The 17,480-nt window shown below is 36.6% G+C and overlaps 2 protein-coding genes and 1 pseudogene across 3 annotated transcripts; 1 reads left to right on the top strand and 2 right to left on the bottom strand.

The window, feature by feature from the left end:
- Positions 1 to 1,020: 1,020 nt before the first annotated feature.
- On the bottom strand, positions 1,021 to 2,727 carry LOC143565836 (pentatricopeptide repeat-containing protein At4g21065 pseudogene; annotated as a pseudogene).
- A 3,686-nt stretch (positions 2,728 to 6,413) lies between these two features.
- Positions 6,414 to 10,697, top strand: LOC143565835 (vacuolar protein sorting-associated protein 2 homolog 2-like). Of its 2 annotated transcripts, none has more exons than XM_077052693.1 (11): positions 6,414 to 6,454; positions 7,192 to 7,236; positions 8,475 to 8,512; positions 8,589 to 8,636; positions 8,774 to 8,878; positions 8,994 to 9,065; positions 9,151 to 9,222; positions 9,306 to 9,386; positions 9,472 to 9,507; positions 9,629 to 9,687; positions 10,526 to 10,697. In XM_077052693.1, the coding sequence occupies exons 1-11, from the start codon at positions 6,421 to 6,423 to the stop codon at positions 10,584 to 10,586; spliced, it is 651 nt and encodes a 216-aa protein (XP_076908808.1). In that variant the 5' UTR covers positions 6,414 to 6,420; the 3' UTR covers positions 10,587 to 10,697. The 2 variants fall into 2 exon arrangements, with proteins under 2 accessions (XP_076908808.1, XP_076908807.1); XM_077052692.1 differs by lacking the exon at positions 8,475 to 8,512 and adding an exon at positions 8,101 to 8,138.
- Positions 10,698 to 11,054: 357 nt separating this feature from the next.
- LOC143565833 (putative serine/threonine-protein kinase PBL5) lies at positions 11,055 to 14,266 on the bottom strand. Its single transcript, XM_077052691.1, has 10 exons — positions 14,191 to 14,266; positions 13,885 to 14,055; positions 13,696 to 13,793; positions 13,507 to 13,604; positions 13,200 to 13,417; positions 12,032 to 12,697; positions 11,798 to 11,937; positions 11,503 to 11,715; positions 11,276 to 11,431; positions 11,055 to 11,168 (listed from the first exon to the last, which is right to left on the bottom strand). The coding sequence occupies exons 2-10, from the start codon at positions 14,030 to 14,032 to the stop codon at positions 11,109 to 11,111; spliced, it is 1,797 nt and encodes a 598-aa protein (XP_076908806.1). The 5' UTR covers positions 14,033 to 14,055; positions 14,191 to 14,266; the 3' UTR covers positions 11,055 to 11,108.
- Positions 14,267 to 17,480: the final 3,214 nt, after the last annotated feature.

Here is a 17,480-nt window from a genome sequence, read left to right as displayed (position 1 = left end):
TTTTTAATTTAATGAGATGTTATAACCCGTTTAAGAGCTATCTAGTTTTGTTAAAACCCATATCCATTAATTTGGGTTAAATCAACGAGAGACCTCCATTTAAAAATCAAGCAATCTGGGTGGCTTCCATAAAAGAAGGGAGCGACCACATCGTGACACATAGGATTTTAGGGTTTTCGTTTATATATATTATAGATTTATTAATTAACTCAAATAAACTTGACTTTCTTAGAATTATATTATTAACAATTTCCAATTATCTCAAGTTAGTTATTACCTAAGAAATAATAACTGGTTTCCACATTTTGATCAATTTGCTGAATTTTTTTACAGAGGTATTACGAGTTTACGGGTCAAAAGTGTATAATTTAATATTAAAGCAATATGATTTTTCCACATGACATCATTCTAGGTCTTCTACATAAATGTCACGTAAATGTCTGTGAGCAACTTCCTATTTATCATCTCTTCTTCTAAGCATAATATGGGACACGAACCCTTTTAGTTATGTTATAACCCATGACTCAGTTTTTTTATTTTTTTAATCACCCATGTATCACACGGGCTCTATTCTAGTTAAATAATATAATATATTTTTTTTAAAACCAAAATACCTGTCTAATCACCCATGTATCACACAGGCTTATAAGTTCGATTACATCAATAAAATGCAAATGTAACTAAAGATTTACATGATCATATAAGTATGATCATGTAAACTTGACAAATGATCAAAAACGCGGTTGCGAGTCAATCCAACATGACCTGCCTCGGCCAGTACTAAAATGCGACTCGTTTGACCCATTACCCAACCTATCCGTTGTATCTACCTTGCAACCTCTAGTACAGTTGAAATATTGTTTTCTTGAGAACATAGATACAAAAGGACTGCATAATCTTATAAAATTCATTGAAAGAATGATTAAAAGTTGCATCATACAAAAAAATTAGAAAATAAAAACATCACCTTAGAAATCAGGTTGCATCTATAATTAACCAGAAACTATTAGTTTTCCTATTTTTATTGTTCCTATTACCAATAATCTCCACAAAAACACTCTCCATTCCTGAAATGATGAAACCGTATGCAATCCCTAATCAATATTTCTTGTCGGTAAACACCCGAAACATGTTTCATGAAAGAATGGCAATCCTCACAAGACCTTAAGTCCTTTACAACCCTAATTATGGTCCCAGGCTCAGTTTTTATCAACCCAAACGAGATTGCAAGCTTCTAGCTGTGATGAGGTAACTGCGAAGCCTTCTCTTCGTCATCGATTTCAAGCAACACCTCTGATAACTTCGGATCATAACCGTTAACCCTTAAAGCCTCCTCTACTTCTTCCAACTTCTTGTAAATACTCGCAGCCTCAATGTTACAAGTACTTCTAGCTGTAAATTCGTAAACAACACCGTCAAGTTCAATCCGACTATGCCCTGATGGCTTCACGAGCCCCTTTTGGTTCATTAACCGTCTCACATTCGCTTTATTCTTCCATTTTCCGTTAGTTGCGTACACGTTACCGAGTAACACATACGTTCCACAGTCGTCACACGAATCTGTCTTTGCGCCTTCAAGGTGTTTAATCAGATGGTCCACTCGCTCGGTATCCCCGTGAACTTTACATCCCCGTATAAAAAAATCTCCATAACACCGCATCGGGCTCGATGGGCATGGATTCGGTGAACTTTTGAGCATCGTCTAGTCTTCCGGATCTAGCAAGCAAATCCACTATGCACCCGTAATGTTGTACAGTCGGTCTTAGTTTATACACGTTCTTGATATTATCAAAATACGTTAACCCTTCATCGACCCAACCCATATTCCTACAAGCCGATAACACAACAGTCATCGTTTTCTCATTCGGCTTCAAACCAACACGTTCCATTTCCTCAAACTCAATCGCTTCCTTACACTGCCCGTGACTCGCAAGACCCGAAATCATCGTCGTCCAAACATAAACATCTCTATTATCGGCCTCACCAAAAAACCTCATTGCACCATCCAAGCACCCGCACTTTGAATACATATCAATAAACGCCATCACAACATTCTTCCTCAACCCAACCCCTTTACCATCAACAAACTCAGTCAACCTCATCCCAACACTCAACGCTCCGGTTTCCGCGCACGCTCTTAGCACCTAAATCACCATCACATCATTCGGCTCAAACCCTTCCATCTCCATCCTCTTAAACAACCTCAACCCCTCCACCGGCCGCTTATTATCAACCAACCCGTTAATCACACTTGTCCACGAAACGACATCTCTCTCAGGCATTTTATCAAACACCTTATATGCACACCCCATTTCATCACACCCGGAGTAAAAATTAATCAACCCATTTTGAATAAACACATCTGGACCCAACCCGGACTTTAAAACCAACCCATGGACCTGCTTACCGAATCTTTTACGCTTCAATTTGGCACAAGCTTTAATAACGAACGGGTAAGTGAACCTATCGGGTAAAGGGTGAAATGGGTGTTTGTAATTGAGCCAATTGAGGAAGAACGTGATGGATTGAAGTGGGTTTGAGTCGAAATAGGCTCGGAGTGGGTTTGAGTGAGTTGAGGATGTGGTGGGCGTATGTGAGGTTGCCGGAAAGTGATAGAGAGGTGAAATTGAAGATTTTGATTAGGGTTTGAGTGTTGTTGGGTTGTGGGTGTTGTTTGAGGAATTGGGCGTGTAGTTGGGTGGCTTGTGACATTTTTGTGATTTCCATGGTGATTGAGAATTGAGATTAGGAACATGAAATCAAGGTAGCGTTTGTACGTAGGAATGGAAGGTGGAATGGAATGGACCATTACGAAGGAATGAAGAAAAGTGTGTTTGGTTGGCTAAATGAATGAAATCACTCATTACCTTGTCCATTCCATTCCCTCTAAAACACCCTAATTCATTCCATCCATCCCCTTGTTTTTTTTTCATTCCATCATCTCTTTCACCTTACTCATCTCCATCACCCTCCCACTATTACCATCGATCACCATCACCACTACCACCCACCACCAACGCCACCTCCACCATCAGCCCCACCCCTGCCGTCGCCGCAGACCACTGCTGTAGCCGCCGACTACTGCCGCCACATTAACCATCCGCAACCACCACTGCCACCCACCATCACCGCAACCTACCCACCACCGCTAATACCCACCACCACCTCTTCTGTACACCAACCACCGCCACCGCCACACCACTTGCCACCGTCACTAACCACCACCAACCACCATCACCAATCGCCTCCCACTCTCGCCACCGCCTCCCACCACCGCTCACCACCACTACCGCCACCACCATCACCACTGCTTATCTCCAATTTTATTTTATTCTCTCTTTTTTTTACCTGACTAACAACATTAATTAATTATTTATTGCATTTTTAGTTTTCTAGATGGTAACCAAACAAGACAATGGAATGGTAATGATCCATTCCATTCCCTCATCCATTCAATTCCCTCATCTATTCCAAACAGAACCCAAGGGTTTAGGATGAGAATTTATACCTTTTCTAAGAAGTATAAGGGAACTCAGTCGGTATCGCTTTAGTTCGTTACTTGTAAAATGTTTTCTTACCAAAGTTGAAAATCCAAAAGTTTCTAAAAACTTTGTGTCGAAGAGTTGAAAGTCTGAAAATTTTTATTTTATAAGTGTAAAACTTTTGTGGTTAAAGTTGAAAGGCTAAAAGTTTTGTGGTCAAAATTTATGTTTTAAAAGTTAAGAGGTCAACAAGTAAATATATAAAATTTTTGTGACAGAAGTTTAAAGAACACCAAAGTTAGAATGACCAACGTGTAAAGGTGTGAAACTTTGATGGCAAGAGTCAAAAGAACACAACATTTATTATTATTATTATTATTATTGTTGTTGTTGTTGTTGTATTTTTATTCGAACAACTAAAATCTCGCGTACTTTCACATTTACATGAGTTGCTTGTGTTATAACCAATGACCTTCATTAAGGCCATGGGGTATGCATTAATCCATCTTAACTCTACATAAGCTAATTTTTCTCCCTTTCACTCTATCTCACCCAAAGAAAATGGTTAATCCATAATTAATAACAAACCAATTAGTAATTAATACATATTGTTCCTTTATCCCGTGAAAAGCATAATCTATGGACATTTTTAACAAACTCAACACTAGTGAGAAGTGGTTTAATGCATATTTAAAGTGTCATGTCATCTTAACTTATGTTGGACGTTAGAATACCCATGAGCCTTTTACCAAATGACATTTATCAATTTTATTAAACTAACCATTCCAATCTTATCTTTCTTAAAATTTGAAAATTTTATACACATCCATGGACAACAAAATAAAATAAAAGATAATTTGAAAGTTCACGTCATGTAATAAACGCAACTTGTCATTTAATGTTTATTGGTTTTGGTAAGCAACAATTTTTTAAAAGTAAATGTTACATATGAGACATATTCTAGAAGAAGAATGGATGACACATTGAAAAACTTAGGCACGATCAGTAGTTAAAGTGTCTCTATAGTTGATACCAAAAAAAAGACTTGGAGAGTTCATATTGAAATCTCTATATCTATAATTTAGTTAAAAGTTACATATCTACCTATTGTAAACGCGTCCTTTAATTGACAAAATGCCAAACATAAATAATTACCTAAGGCATGGTAAGCAAGGACGAAATTGGGTTCAACCAGCCTGACTTAACCGATGGATTGAAGTTTGAAGCATAATTGCATAACCAATGCAAAAACACAAGCAAGCCCCATGAAATCCAAAAGCGATCAATACGAATTTACAAAAGGCTATCATATACACCCAATGGACACGTTTGAAACAAAACCCCTCGTGGAAAGTTTCTTTGTAACATACGTGCTCGTTGTCCATAGTTATCAGTCATAATTGACTTAGCCTCCTTTTGTAGACCCACAATTCACCCGGTGAATGTCTAAGACAGCATATTGAATGGTGAACTAGTGAGGAGGGTATATATAGAACAACTTGAAGGTGTCATAATAAAGGACAAGATAATAAGGTTTCTAAACCTTTTAAATCTTTGATGGATTTAAACAACAATGACACTAAAGTTGTACATTACTATTGTTAGGTACTATCTAATTTATTTATTTATAAAAGTGAGTTAATTTTGAAAATGGTGGGTAATTGATGGAAAATTATATTTTAAAAGGAGTTAAAGTGTGTTTTGAGTTATAGAAAATACAAGGATCCACCTGAGAGCAACCTTTACCATTTCGAACCGAAAGACCACAAATTGATGTGATGATTTGCATAATGCTGACCAAATCAAACAAAAAAAAATGAACAGTCATGAACCCTTAGGTTGGCAAGTAAATATCGTGCTTGTTCAAAAGGTTACCATACTAGAAACTCCACAAGTTTAAAAGGGTGCATTTGCCCTATTTATACAACCCTCCACTTAATACATAATCCTTCCAAATCTCTCTTTTTTGTATAAAAAATTATATGAAACCTTATAGAAACAAGATTCTTGTAAACTGAAATCATTGTCGAACAAGTAGTTTATCTGAGTTATCTTCATCTCATGCAAGAGTTGATTCACGGATCTGCATACATTACTTCATTGTACCTTAACAGACAAGTCACAAAATCAATAACGCGTAGCTCCAATTACGAAATGAGGCGAAATTGACTCAAAATCCTCACTGATCCTTTCCTCTTCATCAAGTGTTTTGTGCAAAACGCAGTGGTGGGAGGGGGACTTTTTGAAGGCCAAAATGTCCCATGGGCAGTGTTCCCAGGCGTTTTGTTTTTTTGTGGGGGGGGGGGGATGGCCCACAGATAACGCCCGCTATGGAGGGCCTTAGATTTTTTTTAACAGTGACTTTCTATACGTTAAGCCACCACATTCTCCAAATTTGGAGAACCTCGGTGCCCCACTCTAGCCATACTAATTTGTTTTAACCAGGCTCACGATAGAGTTTGGTTTCGGTATTTCCTTGGAAAACCATACAGCCGGCTGCTACTTGACAGCCATTGTCGCAAGAATAGAACTCTCTAGCGTATCACACGGTTAAACGAAAATTCGAATAAGCTCGAGATTCGAACCAAGAACCTCCTAAGTCCTTAGATACAAACATGCATAATTTATTTTTACATGATTACTTTAATTGATCTTCTAAAAATAATCAACAACTTACTTTAAATAACTTATCATATTAAACCGACTATAAATATTATTATTTTTGGTCATAAACTCATTCTCAAAACTGACATCCCAAGAAACATGGTCAATGGGAACAGAACAGCAGCAATTTGTCCCATAGTGGAGAGTCTTTGCAATCATGGGCATTAAAGTAATTTCACAAACTGCAACGGCTACATTGGCGCCGACCCTGTTTAAGTAACCAGCTACACATCACTCCAAACCCCAGTTAGTTCTTCCAGATCTGCCTCCAACCATGAACCTCTTCAAGAAGAAGACTTCACCCAAAGGTTCTTTCTTTTTCCATTTCTTGCATAAAGTTCTTTACTTTTTGTTCAATTTTTATGTAAAAGTTTCAAGATTTGCCAAATGTAAACTAATTACAGTCTTTAATCTTGGAAATTTGAGATGGGTTTAGATTAAAGTTGGATAATTTACTTAATTTAGGTTAAAGATTATTATGGGTCGGAATGATTATGTTCAATTTATCTGTTAAGATTTTCCAAATGTAACCTAATTACAGTCTTGAATCTTCTTGTTCGAGATGGGTTTAGGTTAAAGTTGCTTAATTTAGGTTAAAGATTATTATGCTAAGTGCTTAATTTAATTTATGTTCAATTATCTGTTAAAAGTTTTAAAATTTCCCAAATGTACTCTAGTTACAGTCTTGAATCTTGGAAGTGTGAGATTGGCTTAGGTTAAAGTTGCCTAATTTAGTTACTTTAAGACGAATTTACCCTTTTAAATTGGAGCTTTTACCCTCTTTCTCAAAATAGATGGGTTTAGGTTAAAGTTGCCTAATTTTGGTTAAAGATTAATTTCTTTAGTGCCTGCCTAATTGACTCAAATTTGGGTCGGAAGGAGTATGTTCAATTTTTGTAGCTATTATCATTGTTTTTTCTGGTAATGTTTGATTCGTTTTGCAGTATTTTAGTTAAGGATTCTCTTGTGTTGTGTTTTTTAAAATGGTCAAACAGTTATCTTTTGATTTGATGACGAATTGTTTTGTTTTGCATCCGATTTACAGATGCACTGAGGGAGAGCAAAAGAGAAATGGCTGTCGCTACACGCGGTAAAGTTCATTTCTTTTTGTAGTTTCTTTTGTTTAAGAATTATGTCAGTAAAATATGTAGTTACTACATGTGTTTTAATGGTAGGAATACAATAGGGGATGATAGAATAAGGAAAGATACATAGTTTTTTATGCCAGTCTCCAAGTACCATAAGTCATTAGTAAGTTAAAATGTTTCCGTATATTAAGATAAATCTTAACTGCAACTGTATGGTTCTAGGGTGTATGTTTACTGTTGATTTGATGGTAATATTTTCTTGCACTACTTCAACTTTCACATGCTTGCAATATGGTTTGTGCTTATCTTTCTTTCTGTCCCATAAAAACTCCTCGTCATCTTGTTCTCTCAATTAGTCTTGACGGTGGTCACGCTGGTTGGTAATGGGTCAAACTGGGTTCATGTTTGTTTACCCATTCATTTTTAATCAGCTGAAACACGCCTCAAGTACGATCACAGAAACAGAAGTGTTACAATGAAATTATAAATCTTTGAATAAAAAAGTATGCATGGAAAATAGAGTTTGGAGGACTTTCAACTTGTTTGACCCCATTTCCCTTTTAGCAAAACTCACTAGCAAATACGCTTCAATTGCCACTTTTATGTAGGATGTAGTAAATTTGGGTATGCTTGACATATATGAATCAACTTGAGGAGTGTTAGTATGTGATTTAGCTAAATATTAACTTTTACAATTCCCATCTTACTTAGGATATTTTACCAATTTTGCTAATGAATGTTTATAGATAAAATTGCTAGCTTTTATATCCTAATTTGTTTCCATTTTTCATAATTTCTAACATAATATTTTCAAACATATATATTTCTTTTTTCGTTTGATCAAGCTTGATTTATTTAAATTGCAGATATTGAGCGTGAAATCGCATCCTTACAAATGGAGGAATTTATAACATTCTTATGCTACATATGATTTCTTTTTTTACCTCGATTAAGTTCACACATAATTTGAATCTTAGGAGAGGAAATTAGTTGCAGAGATTAAGTTCACACATAATTTGAAACTTGAGGAGTGTTAGTATGTGATTTAGCTAAATATTAACTTTTACAATTCCCATCTTACTTAGGATATTTTACCAATTTTGCTAATGAATGTTTATAGATAAAATTGCTAGCTTTTATATCCTAATTTGTTTCCATTTTTCATAATTTCTAACATAATATTTTCAAACATATATATTTCTTTTTTCGTTTGATCAAGCTTGATTTATTTAAATTGCAGATATTGAGCGTGAAATCGCATCCTTACAAATGGAGGAATTTATAACATTCTTATGCTACATATGATTTCTTTTTTTACCTCGATTAAGTTCACACATAATTTGAATCTTAGGAGAGGAAATTAGTTGCAGAGATTAAAAAAACAGCTAAAATTGGGAATGAGGTTAGTGCATCTTCTGGTTTTTGCATTTTTTACAACTATGATACCTTTTATGTAACATTTATGTAACATTAAGTTTCAGTAAAAGAACAAGTTAATACAGCTGTGAATTGTGATACTTTTCATATGAATATGATTAGGCTGCCACCAAGATATTAGCTCGCCAGCTTGTTCGTCTTCGACAACAAATAACAAATTTGCAGGGGAGCCGTGCACAGATTAGAGGCGTAGCAACTCATACACAGGTATTATTATATACACAGGTATTATTATATAAAAACAATACTGGGTATTATGTTTGCGAATGTCATCATCAAACTATACTATGCATGTTTACTGACTTTTGAGTTGTTTTTGCAGGCTCTTTATGCTAACACCTCTATCTCTACTGGAATGAAAGGTGCAACAAAAGCGATGGTTGCCATGAACAAGGTATAACTCAAAATATTTTACCGTCACAAAAGTTGCTTCTATCTAATTTGGTATTATTATTATTATTTTTTATTTTTTTTAACAGGAAATGGCCCCTGCAAAACAAGCTAAAGTTATCAAGAATTTCCAGAAGGAGTCAGCTCAGCTGGATATGACGGTAATTGCATTACATTATTGCTATTGAATAACTGATCATTGCAACTTTGCAATTAATATCAGCTACTACTTATTTGCTAACAGATTGAGATGATGTCTGAATCCATTGATGAAACCTTAGACAAAGATGAGGCTGAAGAGGAAACAGAGGAGCTTACAAACCAGGTAGATTATGCAACTATGTTTTCAAATATTTAATTTTTAGCATCTCTTGATAAAAATTAACATTTTTGGCCTGCGTGTTGTGTAGGTGCTTGATGAGATTGGTGTTGGCATTGCATCTCAGGTTAGTTTTAGGTTAAAAGTTCCACAATTTGAATACAATACAATTTTTCTACACGCAAATATGAATTTTTCCTAAGAAAATGGACAAATTGTTTATCTTTCTAATAACATTCTTTTTACAGTTATCTTCTGCACCAAAAGGCCGTCTCGGACCCAAGAAAGTTGAAAATACTGTCCCGAGGTAAACTTTTACCATATACGCATTCACTCCTACTTGCAGTTATTGCACAAGAAAACACAAGTTTATAACAATGATAACAACAACAACAACAACAACAATAATAATAATAATAATAATTGTTATTATGTGTGAAACAGAATTACTATTTTGCATAGTTGCATGTTACGTTTTTTAACTGCATAAGATTAGTTGTGTTACTTTTTCTTAGTGACGAAAGTTTCATCACTAAGGAAAAGTAACACAATAAATAATAATGATCGATGTCTGTTTATTTAAAGAATAATAATTTCCCTCATTTGATCGCATCAGTAACATTCATTATTATGGCTACAATAAACATTTCAAAATTCTTTTACTAAATAAATACTTACAATAAATAATTGATGACATCAGTAACTTGATTTTTTCATGAATAACCAGAGATCGATCATTTTGGTACTTGCTTTGGGTTTTCAGATGGTTTTGGTACTTTATGTTAAGGATTATGGTTTTGAAATATTTTGGTATTTGAAAAAAGTGATATTTTCCAATAAATATTTTGTTTTTGTTTTTTTATTTAAGCGCGCTTATTATATTTGAGGCCCACATTTTTTTGCCCCTAGGCCCTCGGAGAGGCCTATGCGAACACATTTGATAACTATGGACGAAACCATAAGCATGTTGCTGTTTTGCATAAAATAATAAGAGTAGATTGGGTGAAAAGAGAGCGCATTGCCTAAAATGACAGCTATTCTATATACAGAATGAATGATTTTCACCAGTCATGAATTGTTATAATTAGTTGTCCTTTCACATAAATAAATAACCTCGCTAAACAAATTTTTATATCTATGTGCAGCTCTGAGTCAAACGATATTGATGATTTGGAAAAGAGACTCGCTTCTCTTCGACGCATTTGATATGGGAAACACTGCATTGATGGGGATCAGAGGCTTTTAAGTATTTTTTGTGTATAGTCGTGTATTGTCTCCTTATAAATGTTAGTATAACAAACACTAAAAATTGTTTATTTTTCTTTACTATATGTAATCAAATTAGAACCTAATGCTAGTAATTACTGGATTTTATATAGTTCTTTTATTTTGAGTGAATTTGCCATGGTAGTTTTGATATATGTTATGGTACAATAGCACACTCATGTGGTATTAAAAACCTGGTAAAATGATCCATAATAGGATTTTAACTTTGCCTACATGTTACATGCATAATCAAAGGAACTTACAAACATATACAAAAGTTAAAATTAACCTTCAAATCCAGATTTTTAATAACTAAAACAAACATGAACATTCATCCATACTCATTAAACATATGTGGATGCCACATTCGAATGTATTTCACGATGAAGCATATACAATTCGGATATCCAACGATCTTCATTAGGTGTGGCTCTAAACCAGTTTATTTCAATTGGTTTAACATTACTTTGCTTCTGCATACCGTGTAGTTCCATCCTTAATGCATTCTAATTCCTGCACCACCTGCATTATCACTATGAATCAATCTAACCAAAAGTAGTTCACAACAAACTATACATAATTTATCAAAAATTTAACCATTATTACAAAACGGGCCACGTTAAACTTACATCTTCCATCGTCTCTCTTTTGGCAGGATCTTTCTTGAGACAACCTTCCGCTAATTTTACCATAAGATAAAGTTGGAAGACATGAACATCATGTGAATCAAGAATCTTCTCATCGATCAGAAGCGGATAATTCTTATCTTCAAGAAGCGGTCTTGCCTGCACATACAATTCCAAGTTTCAAACTTTATAATTCGATAACTTTGACGTTAAGTAACCGCTTGCCTTACCCATTCCACTAGAGTTTTATCTCCAAATTTGTCATCTCTTGTCTTGCATCCAGTGATGAGCTGCAACAGAACCACACCAAACGAATAAACATCCGTCTTTGTTGACACTTTCCCACACTCTGCATACTCGGGTGCTACATATCCAAGGGTCCCAACCACACCAGTTTCATCAGTATCAACACAGACCGTTCTTGCTAGACCAAAATCACCTAGCTGATTCACATCAAATAATAAGTTACTCACAATATGAGTATACGACTTGTAAAATCTTATTATTTTAAGAAACGTTCGTTACCAGTGCTTCGTAGTCATGTGTTACAAGAATATTATTCGGCCTCATGTCCCTGTGTATAATGTTTTTCCTGTGAAGATAATCTAACCCTCTTGCTGCTCCGAGTGCAATCTTTATTCGTTTGTCCCAAGTAAGTTCATGGCCTACATATTATAATAAAATGTTATAATATTATATAATCATTAAATCATTAATAAGTATATATATTCACTTATCACCTAATCTATTTATTCTTACTTGATAAGTGTTGATCTAACGAACCATTACACACAAACTCGTAAACAAGCAACCTATGTGTTCCTTCCGAGCATGATCCCAACAACATGACTAAATTCGGGTGTCTTGCTTTGCTGAGTACCTTAACTTCGGATTTAAACTCCTTTTCACCTTGATAACTTACATCTTTATGTTGTTTAACAGCAACTTTTAACCCGCATCTTAGTGTTCCTTCGTAAACAGAACCGAATCCGCCTTCTGATAAATAACTCTCTGAAGAGAAACCGTTAGTAGCTTGTAGCAGCTCGGCGTAAGTGAAGTCTTGCTTTAACCGAATATTGGGACGTTCGTTTTCACAAACCGAACAAACAGAATATTCAAATTCGTCTAGTTCTTGATCCGCTTCTTCATCAAACGATTCTACCTTGGTTTGATCTTTACTTTCAAGAATAATGTTTGCGGGTTGTGTGTTTTTAAAATCATATTCATCTGTAGTGGACAATTTTCTTGCATCAGTACAGCTTGAAACTTCAGAAGTTGTGAAGCTTGTGGTGGAAATCATCGATGCAGATGAAACGTCTGAAGTTGTGAAGCTTGAGGTAGAAACCATTGATGCAGATGACCGGTAACATGAATATCCACCTTTTGTTTTATGTAAAGTTGTTGCTTTTTGAGTATTTGAAGTTTCTGTTGAAAAAAAAAGATGGCAAAAAGATTATAAAACAAAGTAAAAGGTATTAGACACTTAAATATGCAACTGAACACAACCTGTTTAACCCATTATTTAAATGCATCAAAGGGTTGGCAGGTGAAAGTCAAGTTGTAAACGTGTCAATACGATTTATGAGTTTTCAAAAAAATGGGTTATATGGGTCGTAAATAGGTTAGTGGGACAACCTATTTAACTAAGCAGGTTGGCGGGTCGACCTGTTTAATCAAATAGGTTAAACACGTAAACCTGAACATGGCCCATTTAATTAAAAAGGTCAAGTTAACATGGCCCATTTTTTAAAACAAGTTAGATATGCCAACCCAAAACCTGATTATTTTTGTGTTTCAAGCTTTAGGTAGTGTCAAAAATTTCCACCCGTAATACGAGCTATATTCTATTGCTAATGGGTCATATACGTAAAATTAAATAATTTACTTGACTAATGTTGACCCGAGCTAAAACTAGTTAGTTACTCACTCTTTAGCGAGAGTTCTTGTTTTGACATTACGGGTATCATTTCACCATAAGTAACATGAGAAACATGATCACTACTTGTAGTCCTTTTAACCAGTTGTTGCTTCTTGTCATCAATCATTGTTAGCCCTCTAAGCTTTTCGATTGTTCCGTCACGTTTCATCCTTAGTATGCCACATGCCAGCTTCTCCATGAAGTACTTTCTGTCTTTCTTCATTTGCCTAAAGAAAATAATATAACAAAGGTTATTAATTAGTTATTAATTGGTTATAAGTTTGAATAATATCATTAGAGGTTTACTTTCATGTACCTCTCAAGTACCACCCATGTCGCACTTAAACTTTTTGCAACTTCTATAGCAACTTTCTTTAACGAAGATCCAACTTGCACGTCGACGTAGAATTTTATCTGAAAAACACATTTTTCTTTAACTCGTTTAACGAATATAAGATCATGTTTGAATGCTTGATTTAAATAGGAATTCAGTTAACACTTGAACCTTTTCGTCTGCACAAATGGTAGACAACCGGATCACATCCTCACGTTTACAATACTCTTCCCTCCTCATATGTTCGTCGTCTTTACTCTTGGTTTTCGCTACATAGAGTAAGTTTTTTAGATGCATAAATTGATTTTAAAATGCTACATTAAGTTTTAAAATTGTAATGATGAATGAAAGGTTGCACACATGGACTAGGATGGTGAATAACTACAAGGAGTGTGAGCTCGTCCCCTGGTCTAACCGGTAAGCTTTCAAAGGCCGATATGACCGGACTTATACCATCGTTCCTTGATGCATCATGAATTACCATTAATGTTTGTACTCCGGTGGACATGATGTTCTTCTAATTTGTATTAACTGCAATATTATGGTAGATTTATGGTTATTAATGCACTAGTTATTATTACAACATTACTCTAAATTTGTGTTCATTAATAATAGACGCGTGTATATCGTTAACCGAAAACAAGAAAAGGGATAGTAAAATCGCACCATGAAAGTCAAAGTTGAAGTTGTTCTTATAGAAGCAGCCTGCAGCCTAGTTTGAGTTCATTCCTTCGGATATCCTTTATCTGTGGTGACGGGCCTACAATCTTTAATATTGTTAGGAACAAGAAAAGATTGCGTATTTAAGTTACGTGTTTTCACAGCTATTGGACCTTGTTTTATCCGATAAACAGCCGGCTATGATGATGTCAAGTGAAGATATCAAAGCTTATTTTCAAATACTAAATTTGTAATTTGTATGGTTGTGTTGTTTCTGTACAAGTATTCATCTTTTATGATGATCACAATGTTGGTTCATGCAAAAATGACCGTTGAAAGTCGTTGGTTAACAGGATATTGGTGGGCCCTTTATTTACTGATAGTTGATCAAGATGCCAGAATGAGTAGCTTTTGGTACTTGTTACGTCGGGTTTGGTTGGTGTGAAACAATATTTAGTCCAGATGATTTTTATAAACGAACAATGTTTAGAATATTATTACAAAAATTATGTAAAATAATTTTTTAATCACATTTTTAGCATTATAATTATAAGACTTGGTGATAGTGACACAATTTCAAAATAGCCTAGAAATCAAACATAGTCAAATGATTTGTTTTGGATAATGGTTTTTGGTTGGTTCCTTGTATGAACATATGTAAAAATATGTTTAAAAATTTCATCCTGTCTAGCAATTATTGAACGGTTGATTCTCGTTCTGGTAACCGACAAAATTTGCAACCCGACAGTTAAGATATAACCCATGGAATGAATCACCATTTGATCACAATGCTATGCATAAATTTCATCTACATGAATGTTTTATGCAAAACTAATCCAAATACAAAGCCACATATATAGCAAAGAAGGGAAGTGGCAAGGGATTGAAAAGAAGAAGAAAGAAGAGAAAGTTAGTACACAGAGTCTTCCCCTGCCTAATTGATCTAATGATAAAGAAGTAGGCTAAGTAAAATAGAAAGTGTGTGTAAACAATAAGTAATGACTTGCTTTGTGAGAGCTCAGTTTCTAAGACGAAGGCTAAGAATTCTCTACTAGAGGGATTGAAAAGATCGAGGGTAATTTCTGAGTCTTGATGGACCTTTCTTATTATAGGCCAAAGGGATAGCTAAGGACTTCTTCCCTCATTCTCATCATGGGGTAGCTCAGTGAAGAAACACTAATCGACCCCGAGTAGATTATGGATAATCTGGGGGTTAAGTAATGTTTCCCACGAGGGTTAGGTCCGGCAAAGAAGGATGTTCTTCAGATGACCTGCAAAACAGACACCGTGAGCTCGTCACTGAGAAGGGGGGGGGGTTCCTCCTTGTGACCACCCTCCGGCATGAGAATCAGACTAGATTGCTCTGAATATAAGTGTATATTGAGAGAAATAGCTAGTGAAGGTAAAATACCGGATGATGATACCGTTCCAAGGTGTTGGAGTATTTATAGCCGAAGGTAGGTTTCCAAGCAGGTACAGCCAGCTGTATAATATTCCTGTTCTACCAACTATGGGCTACGCACGTGCCATGCTGGTTGGTGGGTAGGCAGCGGCTGATAGTGACCAGGCCGGCTGTGTACTATTCCTTTTCCACCAACTGCAGGCTATGTGCGTGCCACGACAAGGGTTGGTGAGTAGGCAGCAGCTAATAGTGACAAACAGTACTAGAGCATGCTCCTCGTACTGTTGTCGGTGAGCTGTCACCCTGTGATTGGTTCATGGGCTGCTTTGGTCAGATCTTGTCTGTTTTGTCCATACCTTGGCAGATATAGTACAAAAGATCTTCCAGAAGCATACGGACTGGCTCATTTGGGCGGGAGTATTCCCGCCTTGCTCATTCCTTCAGGTGACACTGAATTATTGAGTTAGTGCCTTGTGCGTGTAGCCTTGCTATCAGTGCAGGTAACCTTCCCTGATGGCTTGTATCCGCAGCTGCGGGGACAGGCGGGGTACTTCACCATTGGGAGGCTTTCCCTGCGGGAACAGCTGGCGTATTGCGCGTAAGGTCTTCATCTCTGAGCATGGTGGGTCCTGCGGAACCAGTTGGTCCTTGCGCAAACGTCCCTCTTCAAGGTGAGTCTTGCAGGTCCAACTGGGCTCTGCTGGGACCTACCTCTTCAAGTCCCCCCAGTCCAATGTTCTTCTCATGAATTGTTAATAAGTGAGGTGAACTTTGGACTTAAGCAAGGGGTTTTGAAAAGGATTTAGTTTTAAGGTTGTCCGTGGGGATTCTTCCCGCGGTTTCCCTAATGTCACGTGCAGAAATTCCCGACTTTTCTGCTTGATCTTTGGGTCTGATGCGGGTAGGTGTGTAACCTCCTCGCAAGTCAGGAGCGTTGAGTTTCACTTGTGTAGATTCTCCATGAGGTTTTGGTAGTTTTAAACATAGTGATAAATTATGTTAAAGAACCAATTCCATCCTGGAGCTTCAAACAATCTAGTTCTCAACGTTCCCACTATGCGGGGATGTTATTTCCCTTTCCGCAAGCATGGCCCAGAAGATCCTTCTTGGTTTCAATTCCCATGCGGGTGCTAAGTATGTGAAGGGTTTCGCCTTGACACTGTACCCGCACTCGTCTTATAGTTATCTTACTTCCAAGGTATTCTTGGCGTCCATTCCCTGCGGGTGCTAAGTATGTGAAGGGTTTTGCCTTGACACTGTACTCGCACCTGTCTTATAGTTACTTGGTTGCCAAGGTAAGGGGTATAGTCCCGCTTACTTTTGAATCTTTTTGAAATTCGAAGGGTTGGTGAAAGGATAAGAACAGTCCAAACTGTTGAAACGTCGTCCGACGGTTTCTTCGGACAGTGTCAGGACGTGCAGGAAGTTATGACGACGTGACAGTATATGGTCATTCCAGACGCTTTTTCAGGCGCGTGGGCGCGATTTTTCGGGCGCGTGGGTGCTGATTTTACGGCGCGCGTCCCGTCAACAGCTGTTGCCAGCTTGCTTTTTCCACGTGTCATAGTTTCATTGCACCAGCTCTTTTCTCTCTCCTCCGCATTAAATTCATCGCATTCATTGCGATGAGTATATAAAGGGGGAGAGGGTCCTTGGTAATCCACACTTTCACTTCTCTCTTCTCCTTCTAAGCGATTTCCGGCGAATACTCTTTCTGTCGAGCATTCTCCTGAAATCGTTCTTTACCTCCAAAACATGTCGTCTACTCATGATCCAGAAGCTATCGTCGAGGAGTCTGACTTGTATGTCGAGAACCCGACGTCTACGTCCGATAAGGACGATAAGAGCACTGCTGGCGAATGCCAGTGTGCTCTTCCCATCGAGCTTTACCGGT

The sequence above is a fragment of the Bidens hawaiensis genome, unplaced genomic scaffold (assembly GCF_021521415.1).
Source record: "Bidens hawaiensis isolate Kalapana, Puna unplaced genomic scaffold, B.hawaiensis_p1.1 tig00022546_1, whole genome shotgun sequence".
NCBI classification, from domain to species: Eukaryota; Viridiplantae; Streptophyta; class Magnoliopsida; order Asterales; family Asteraceae; genus Bidens; species Bidens hawaiensis.
This window is presented reverse-complemented; position numbering and strand designations above follow the sequence as displayed.